Source organism: Arachis ipaensis, chromosome B01 (assembly GCF_000816755.2).
Source record: "Arachis ipaensis cultivar K30076 chromosome B01, Araip1.1, whole genome shotgun sequence".
In the NCBI taxonomy this organism is placed as follows: domain Eukaryota; kingdom Viridiplantae; phylum Streptophyta; class Magnoliopsida; order Fabales; family Fabaceae; genus Arachis; species Arachis ipaensis.
The window spans coordinates 20,902,052-20,912,284 of record NC_029785.2 but is presented as its reverse complement, the minus strand read 5'-3'; the positions used below and the strand labels follow the sequence as shown (position 1 = coordinate 20,912,284).

The 10,233-nt window shown below is 33.4% G+C and overlaps 1 protein-coding gene across 1 annotated transcript; it reads right to left on the bottom strand.

Annotated features, from left to right (window-relative positions):
• On the bottom strand, positions 4,663–7,168 carry LOC107648031. Its single transcript, XM_016352061.1, has 5 exons — positions 7,044–7,168; positions 6,409–6,491; positions 6,177–6,319; positions 5,900–6,046; positions 4,663–5,562 (listed from the first exon to the last, which is right to left on the bottom strand). Exons 1-5 carry the CDS (start codon positions 7,166–7,168, stop codon positions 4,663–4,665), a joined length of 1,398 nt encoding a protein of 465 aa, XP_016207547.1.

The window sequence follows — 10,233 nt, the reverse complement described above, 5'->3', positions numbered from 1 at the left end:
AATCAAAAGACTCCAAGAGATGATAGGAATCCTCCGCTCTGTCATCATCATGTAACTCACGAGGTGGGTTACGACCTGCATCTCAAAAATAACAAAAAAGTATAGAATGAGAACCGGAGGTTCTCAGTATGGTAACAGTGCCTAGTAATGTAAGATATAAGACCCCGGGACGCTAGAGGCGATCCTAGAGCTTTATATCAAGCATGAGATTCAACTTAAAGCATACTAAAATTAAAACCATAACTTTAAAATCATAATGATAATAAGGGAATCTAACTTAGTGGATTTCTAATCTAGCAACTCTCTGCTGTCCCACAGCCTTCGCCAGCCTAACCGCCATGCGATTCCATCGCCATCGCCTTCCGAACCTCCTCAATCCCAATAGAAAACACAAGTTATAAAAATGCAAGTAAAGCACAAGTATAGCATGTATATCAAGAAATTCAATAACCAATTAATCATGTTATTCAATTAGGCAAGCAATTCAAGTCGGCAAAGTAAGCAAACAGATAGAAGATGCACATGATAAATGCCTGTCCTATTTGGCTGTGATATCACATTGTCGGTTCAACTGCCAATCCGTCACATCTCCATGGAGATGTCACTTTTTGGTCATGAATAAATGGGAACCCCCTGAGATATCGTGCCCGGCACACGGTCCAAGATACAGTGCCTGCACACTTCTTGTGAACCGAAAGGATGCAAGCGGGATACTCTGCCACATACCTCACACCTCAACGTAAGCGGGATTAACCACTGTCCTTATGCCGCCGCCGCGACCTCGATAAGCGAGATTAACCACCGTCCTTGCCAGGCGCATAGCGTCTCAACAATCTCAGTATAAAACAATATCTCAGTGGTTTTTAGAAATTATTTTCAGTACTCAGTCCACTCTGAGTCCTAGACTCGTCTCAACATCATCAACCGGGAAATTCACAATTCATCATTTCAGTCGTCATTACAGGATTCCACCATCTCACTCTAATAATCCATCTCAGTACTCCAGAATTCTAAGGCTCCATCTTTTAAACTTTTTACCTGAAATTGTTTAGTTAACTTACTTAGGGTATTCTCTATGTTTCAAAGCCTAAAAACAAGTTAGGACACCCTAGATAAGCTTTACGGAAGTTCACAAGCTTGGCGGGAAGGTAAGACAGTTAGAAACAAGGTTTTCTTAAGAAAATAGGGCAGTGTGCGTACGCATAGGGTTGTGCATACGCACCCCCAGAAGAGTTTCTCAAAGTGTGCGTACGCATAGAGGTGTGCGATGCACAGAAGGTAAAATTTTTCTTTTTGAGTGCATGCACTGAAACGTGCGAGCGCTCCCAATAGAAGGCACTTCCCAGCTTGTGCTTGCACACGATGTTGTGCGTACACAAAACTTGCAAAATTCACAAAGTGTGTGTGTGCACTAGAGTGTGCTAGCGCTCCCAACAGTAGGCATATCCCTGTGTGTGCGTGCACTCAAGGGTGTGCGTACGCACATTTTCAAAATTTTATAGGGTGTGCGTGCGCACAAGGCTATGCATACCCACAAGTCAAAACGTAGCCACTATTTAGAGTACGCGCACAGCAATGTGCAATTTCAATTTCTGCAATGTGCACACATACCAGAACTCATAATTTCTGTAACATCACAGAAATCAGATTTTTGACACCAACTTCTAATGATCATATCTTTCTCTACGAAATTTAGATTTCTACAAAATCTATACTGTTTTAAAGCTCTTTGAATTCTCTTTAGTTTGATAAAAATTTAATTCAATTTCAAAAATTGTAGCTCAAGATATGATCCATCAAAATTCATCAAAAACTAGTTTTTTTACCAAAAATTCACTAGGTTCCTAACTTCCAAAATTCTCAATCAAAACCAATTATCCTACAACCAAAACAGTTCCAATGCACCTAGTTTATTTTCAAATATCATCCAACACATTCCACAACCTACGAAATACATATTTCATCATTTTTTTTCTCCAAAATTTCTACTCATGCACCTCTATTCCTCAAGAATTAACAACTTAATAATCACTCCACCATCCTCAACATTACAAACATCATAATTCATTATCATTCTATACAATCATCATTATACAATCCAACATCATAATTCAACATCATTATTCACCAATATCATCTCAATCATCAAAATCATCATACATTACAATTTCCAACAATCAATTTCAATCCTATCCTATGGTCCACTAGTCTAAGTGTCCAGAAATATTATATATTATATAGAAGATACCAAAACCATACCTTGTCCAATTTTCAATATATGCTATACACCAAATTGAGTCCAAACCAAGCTTCCAACCAAAATCAAGTCACCAACAATTCACCAACCAATTCCAACAAGCATCAACAACCAACTCCAAGCTATACACATTAATTACCACAAATCAATACCTAGGGTTCCTAAATTCACAAATTCACAAAGGATAAGAGCAAGCTTACCTTACCCAACAGTTTTGGGAGCAAAACCCGAAAGCAACCAAGTGCTAGAGTGTACATAAACACCCAAAACACAAAAATCCACTCAAAACTCAAGCCTTAAATTTCGAATTTCTTAGGAAAGAGAAAAGGAGAGAAAATTTCGAGATCTTACCTATACAATTTAGATAGAACTAACGGGCTCAGCGAGAGCTTCGCGTAGCCATTGACGGCACGCGAATTGGAGCACTGTAGCTTGAGTTATGGCCACCGGAAGTTGGTGGTGAATAGTATTTTTCTCTCTTCTTTCTCTCTTCTCATGTAGTTGGCGTGTGTTGTGTTTAATGATGAATGAGGCTAAAATGAGTTCATTAATAAAATTATATATGTTGGGCTTGGGCTCAACTTAGGCCCGATCCAATCCATTAGTATTTTTGGCCCATTTGTCCCAACTTGGGGACAAACCATTAAAATTAGTGCCCAGTTTTCAACTTCAATTAATTTTCTAAGTTTTTCTACTATTTTTATCATTTTCGCATAGTATAGGACATATTTAAGCCAGTACTACCGGTCAATTTATCGGTTCGTATTTTTACGCGATTTTTCGCAAAAAATTACATTTTCCAACTCAGAAAAATCTACTGAGTCCAAAAATCATATTTAAATTTTCTAATTAACATTCTAAAATTTTTAATCCTATTTTGAGCAATTTAATTTAATTAATTAAGCAGCTAATTATTCGCAGTTCTTATAGTTTCCATCCCTCACCAAGAAAAATTATTCAAAAAAGAACATCAAAAAACCTAACAAAGAAAGTCGAAAAACTTAATAAAAGAAATATCCAAAATATCACAAAAAAACATAACCGAAAGAATAATAAAATACCTAATAAAAGAAGCATCCAAAGATATAAAAAAACACATCCAAAAAGTAACAAAAAGAACATCCAAAACCTACCCAAAAAAATCTGAAATCTAACAAACAAGAAATAACCGAAACCTATTTCGAAAACATCTAAAATCTTACCAAAAAAATTTTGAAACAATATAAAAGAAACATCCATAATCATAAAAAAAAATATCGAAAACGTAATGAAAAGAACATTAGAAAACTGCTAAAAAGAAACATAAAAAATCTAACAAATAAAAAAAATCCAAAATTATTTTGAAAACATCCCTAACTTAACAAAAACAAATCTAAAATTATTGGAAAAGGAACATACAAATCCTAACAAAGAAAACATCACTAAAAAAATATCAAATTGTAAAATAATTGTAAAATACTTCGTGAACTTGTTGAAGAGAAAGAATATTAATATACTCAAAATTCTCTTTAGGACAAGGATAATTCACGGTCACAGTGTCTAAAACACTGAAATTTGACCCCTTCATTAATTGAGAAAGCCATTCACAATGGACAGTTAATGAGGATCATAACGTACAATTGTCACTGCGAAAAACACTACAATGAGAAGAATGAATTGTGGTAGGGGGACTGCACAAAATGATGGTAGGAAAAAGAGCACGGCTATAAATTTTGGCGATCAATAGATGAGGTGGGGTAGAAGAAGATTAGACGATCAATAGCGTTAATAATACTGCATAATTAACGCAAAAAAAAAAAAAAACGTAATGATGAACAGTAAGAACGTTGGTAGGAGGCACACAAAATGTGTGGCAAGAGGAGGCACACGCCACACAGCACTGCGATTTTTACAATTAGGAGAGGAAGGTGAGGTAGATTGGGAGTGGTGTTTTTTTTTATAACCAGCGTTAATTAATTTAGAAACATGATTTTGAGAAAAATTGGCTGGTTTTTTATGTAGTTGGCAGGATGAGTAGTTGATTATCTATACTTTTTTTATATAATATTTATTATAATTCGACTATTTTGGTTAAACTGTGATTATTCCAATTAAATCACTAAACCAATAGTTAGAGCGATTGAATAATCGGTTTGATTTTTCGAACTGTGCTTACACCAGCTTCAATCTCATTTAAAAATTAATGAAAATTAAGAAAAATTTATAAAAGTAAAAAAAATTATATGTTTGGATATTTAAAAAAAAACACAAAATAATTATTATGTTAAGAAATTTATAAAATTATTATCAAAATCAAAGTTTAACTTAAAAATAGTGAGTAATAATCATTTTACACTTTTTTTAAGTAAAATAATTATACATTGATACAGAATTTAAAATAAAATTAAAATATTTATATTAGAATCCTATTTTTTCAAAGACTTCTCTATAAACAACATTGAGGTTGAATTTACAGACATTCCTACGTGATTCATAAGTAAAACTTTTAAACATTTCTTACTCTTAACTCTTGAAAGTGCCACATTTAGTTGGCCATGTGTTAAAACTAGTTTGGACAAGTACAATCTAACATGAGATAAAGTTTGTTCTTGAGACTTATTAATTGTCATGGCAAACGATACTATTATGGAAAACTGTCTTCGTTGGAATCTAATTGAGATGGTTTCATTTGTTGGTACCATATTCATTCTTGGAGTCAAAGCAATATGACCAACATTGTTATCTGTTAAGACTTCACATTCTATGACATGATTTCCAAGCTTCCTAACTTGTAGCCTTGTATCATTACAAAGACCACTAGATTGGTCAATATTCCTCAGTAACATCACCAGATCACCAACCTTGAGTATTAATTTATGTGGAGGCAAACCAGAGCAATTTATGCTATTCAGTAATTCAGGACCATAGAGATCTAGTTGACTCTTCATATTTCCTTCATCCATACAAATCGAATCCGAACTAAGATATACTTTTTTTCCTCCAGGAATGATAGCCATCAGATGGTTGTTGACCTCTTCAACGATGTCCAGCGTGGGAGCCAGTATAGTTCTTGCTTTGAAAAAATCCTTTGAGGACATGTTATCCAAAATATTTGGATAAGAAAAATGAACTAACTCATCAAATGCTTGGTCCGAAGAAGGAATAACAATATCTCCTGGAAGACATATCTCAGATTCACCATCCATATTGTCACATATTATACCATCACAAACTTTCAATAACCACTCACCAAATTGCTCTGTCTCATCTTGATCTGAAGCAGTCGTCCATATAGAGAGTCTCATGTTTTTTGTTAGTTTGAGTACCTGACAAAACTTCCAAAGGTAAGAAGAATTCACGGTTGAATGAACGATATCTTATCTCGATCCTCGTAAAATGACAGGAAGAATTTGTCTAAAGTCTCCACCTAGTACAACTACTTTTTCTCCAAAGGACAAATCTTTGTTATATGTTGGAGAAAACCTCATGATATCACCTAAACATTTATCAAGCACTTCATAGCAGTACCTACTAACCATTGGAGCCTCATCCCAAATTATAATTTTGGCTTTCAACAGCAGCATTGCTTGAGGGAGAACCATGTTTGATGTTACATACAGAATCCTGAGTTATATTCAGCGGTATTTTGAACCTTGAGTGTACCGTTCTTCCATTGGGAAGAAGTAAAGATGCAATACTACTTGAAGCAATGTTTAACACAATATCACCCCTTAAGTGAATCTCAGCAGATATAAGGTTCCAGAGAAATATTTTTTCAGTACCTCCATAACCATACACAAAGAAAAATCCCTTCATCACAATACACAGCTGTAACAATTTTATCGAATGCATATTTCTGCTCAGGTGTTGCGATGGCTAACATGTTTGAGGCATTTTTCTATAAATCATCCCTGTTAAAGTTTAGCTCTTCCCTGATAACCTTTTCGGTTAACAAAGAACTATCAACTTCAAATGTTAAAGGCATAGGAGGATAGTCTTTCAAGGTTTTACCATAAGAATGTAAGATCTTGTCTATATCCATTAAGCACAACTGATTAATCTCATCATCTGACATGGTTAACTCTGCATATTATACAATATTGTAAAAATTCAATCAAACTAAAAATGATCAATAATAAAGAACTTTTATAATTGCAATTATAAAAACTCACCCCTCATGTTCATCACGGTTCTTTGTCGATGCAAAATATCATCTGAGAGTTTATGCCAACATCTATCCCAGACATGTTCTGGTCTTGAAATATTGTTGGATGTTAATAGAATGACAAATAACCTTCTAACATATGATCCTGAGGCCCACAAGCTTGCTTCCTTAATTGCATCCATGAATTCTCTGTCATCTTGCAAAAGTCCAAAGATGAAGCATGCATCTCTATACGTAGCATAAATTGTTTCTCCTACTATTCTTATATTTCAAAAATTCATACATCCTCTTTGAGTATTCAAGAGAAGTCGTTGGTAATATTCTTCGGTATTTGCTGCAAAAAACTTGGTTAGAATCCCACTTTTAAATTGCTAAATGGATTAGGCTATGCGATTTCAATTATTATGTAGCTATACATCCGCATAAGATTAATTTTTCTAAAAAATATAGAATAATTCTAAAATTGTGTAATCTACAGATTATAACTACTGAAAGTTATTTGAACATTTGTTTTCTAGTGTAGATAAATCGAATAAAATGGACGTGGGGTACATGCTGTTAAGATTTTAAATTTAAATCATCAAATAAATAAGATCAAAATTGAATATAAACTCGTCATTACATGCAAGTACATGAGTCAACCTTCCAATTGCGAAGCCTTGCTTTTGAGGAAACCACTTTAAAGCATCGTCCTTCCAAACAAACTTAGTTGGAAACTCAGCATAAGTCAGACTTCGAGTATAGGGATATGACATGTTCGCCGCCATCCATCCCAAAAACATGGACTTGAGATATTACTTTTTCGATGATATCATTCACATTAGAAGTTTCACTATAAATCACAGGTTGCTCATCCTCCAAATAAAATGGAAGTCTAATCACAAATGGTTCTTTCTCTTGGATTTTGTATCCAAATAAACCAGACTGCCTCACATGCCTAAATGTACCTACAATCGTAGTAATTTCTAATTTTGTCAACAACTTGTGTGGCTTCTGACGGATCACCAGTGTTGTATAGAGTAGTTGTTATGCGGTCATTGCCCTTATGTACATACTTAAATAGATACTTAATAGAACTTGTTTGGCATATGTATTCCAGATTTATGTGACACCCAAACTTGAGCAACAATTCTGGATTATAAGCAACAATAAACTTATTGTATAGTACGCATTCCCTTTTATTCACTGTTCGACTGTTATCAGTATGCCTATATTTGAAAAATTCGACTTCATTAATGAGTGTTCGTTGTCTAAACTCTTTGGGATAAAACTTTGAACAGGGTCCATTCTTCATGCAAGGTGAATTCTTGTTGTACGGACCACATGGACCATGTACCATGTAATTTTGAACAGCTCCATGTAGATTTGGCCTTTCGTTTTCATCAGAAATCTTAACTGTTATATGTTTGTTTATATCATCTGGTGTTTGTGGCTTGAACTCGATACTCATGAATAAAAGGATATGTGCATGCGGAAGCCCTCTCTTTTGAAACTCTATAGTGCAAACATCTGAAAATTGAAAAAGACAAATGAGCAAAATATTACAACATAAGATTTTAATAAGGTGTTGTATAAACACAGACTTACATCCCAAAATTTTGCCAAAGATTTTTCCCTCTTTTAGGTCATCAATCAAACCATCAAGTTTTATCTTGAAAACTCGACACAATATAACAGGGCGGTTTTCTACCTTCAATCCAATGGGAGTCACTTCTCTTTTTATCTCATCTTATTCAGGATTACAGGTCATAGTGATAAAATAGCTAGGATATCCTGCATATCTGCAAATTGCAAATGCATCTTTACAATTATTCATCATGTACCTAGGTCCACCGGTAAAAGTATTGAGAAGAACGATTCTTCTGCCAAACTTTGCAGCATCTACATTCCCGTTTATAAGACTTTCATGCAGATATTTGTATTTATCAATCCTCAACTGTGGTTGTTTATACCTAAAGAATTTTAATCTCTCTGATTTCACCATTGTGTAGGCATCTACTAGAAACTGTTGGAATAATCTCTTTGATATCAAGTATTTATATTAATATTTAAATATCTAATCAAATCAATTAGTTGATATAATTAAGTCAGTGCAATAAATTGTATTGAATGAGTTAAAATAATTAAATCGAGAAACTCTTCAGAACATCCCACATCAGTTCTATTATTAAGTACAGAAATTCGATTTTTATATAACAGAATAGATAGATATTTTGAATTAACACTTTATTTTTATACCATTAAAATTTAGAATTTAATGCATAATATTTAAGATTCAAAATTAATTGCTGACATGGGGTTGGTATTAATGTTTACTTGTCTTTTTGTTTTAAATTGCCTGACTTGGATGCGGGTTAGTTGGCATTTTGATTTGCCTAATATATGTTCCTTGCATAATTCAGAGCAGTACTATGGGAGCTAATTTTAGTTACACTGGAGTCAAAAATCTTAACCGTTCATTGGTTTGGTGCATCTTAGATCATCTCCATAATCTAATCTATTTCTTGAAGCTACCTTTTTTGGTCATCCTCCTTGAACAGCCATGGCCACCAACCAATTCTCCTTTCTAGTAGCTCTTAATTAGCATCTTTTTATATGTGGGAATTGGGAAGAGAATATGTATATGTGAATTAAAGAAAAGCACAATGTATATACTTTGCGAGCCTTTTTAACCTTTTAGGGAAAAAATGGATGCGATCTAAATAAAAAATAATTAAAGCAGCTTTTACTATTAGGGAGCTTAAAGTAAAAGATGAATAAACTTTAGTCTAAATCATGTTGGCAAATTAAGTTTCATTCCCTCCATATTAAAATAATAAAGCAGGTGTTGACCTTTTGGATCTTGGATTTAATCAAATTTTAAAGGGGGTAATTTATTTATTCTATTAAAATTCAAATCTTAATGTTAAAGATGAACTTATTTAGTTCACATAATATTTACAACCAATTTTTTTTATCCATTTTAACAAGTATATTTAGCAAAAATCGAATTCAAGATAATTTTAACAAATATATTCAATAAATTGAATTCCAGATTTAATTACATTAAAAAATATTCAGTTATATTTTGAAAGTGGTAGTTTCCTATACTTTTTGTTTTTGTGCAGATGAACTTTTGAGGTATAACTTATCTCTTATATTGTTATAATATGCTTTTTTTTAAATAAAAATAATTCGGACATAAAAAAACACAGTGAATGGTATCCTGCAAAAACACTTTCTTTATCATAATTCTTTATTTAAATATTAGGTCAATAAAGCTGCCACCAAATATTTAAAAAAAAACGCAAAACAGGGAAGCTAATAAAGAATATGATGACAATGTTGTTATAATGCAATCCCATGTGTGGTCTGAAAAATCTGAATGCCCTACCTATAATTCCTCAAGTGTGAAACAGATATACTGCAAGATCAAAACTGTTTCCCAGAATTTGTATTGGTGCCACGTTACTACTAATCTTAGGCAAATCTATAGCATATGTCTATGTTTCATAAACTAACACTAAATTATGTGAACAGATAGGTGGTGATTCGTTTGGTTTTTGTCCTCCGTCAAAAAACAAAAAGGACAAATCTTTGCACAGAATCGTTGTACAAAATAATTATTTTGGGCAAATCCTCATCACTGTTACGGACTATAATTTCATGGATAATTAAGGAAAAACAAAACTGTATGTCACGCTGATTAGTGAGCATAGGGCTATAGCATTATAATTTTTAACATTATTGATTATTGATTTGTATTATGTGTTGTCAGCATTGCTAATCAATGGGACCGTGCTTTCTCGCGGTAATGAAATTCAATGGGGTTNNNGTGATGATCTAATATAAT

What these genes read in the sequence shown, in the direction of transcription:
- LOC107648031 (XM_016352061.1), bottom strand. Translation starts at nt 7,168, where the DNA reads ATGGCGGCGAACATGTCATATCCCTATACTCGAAGTCTGACTTATGCT. An exon ending in GTTCTTTGTTAACCGAAAAG is followed by an intron (nt 6,047 to 6,176) that starts GTTATCAGGGAA and finishes ATTGTGATGAAG; the next exon opens with GGATTTTTCTTTGTGTATGG. An exon ending in TTCTTCCCAATGGAAGAACG is followed by an intron (nt 5,563 to 5,899) that starts GTACACTCAAGG and finishes AAGTTTTGTCAG; the next exon opens with GTACTCAAACTAACAAAAAA.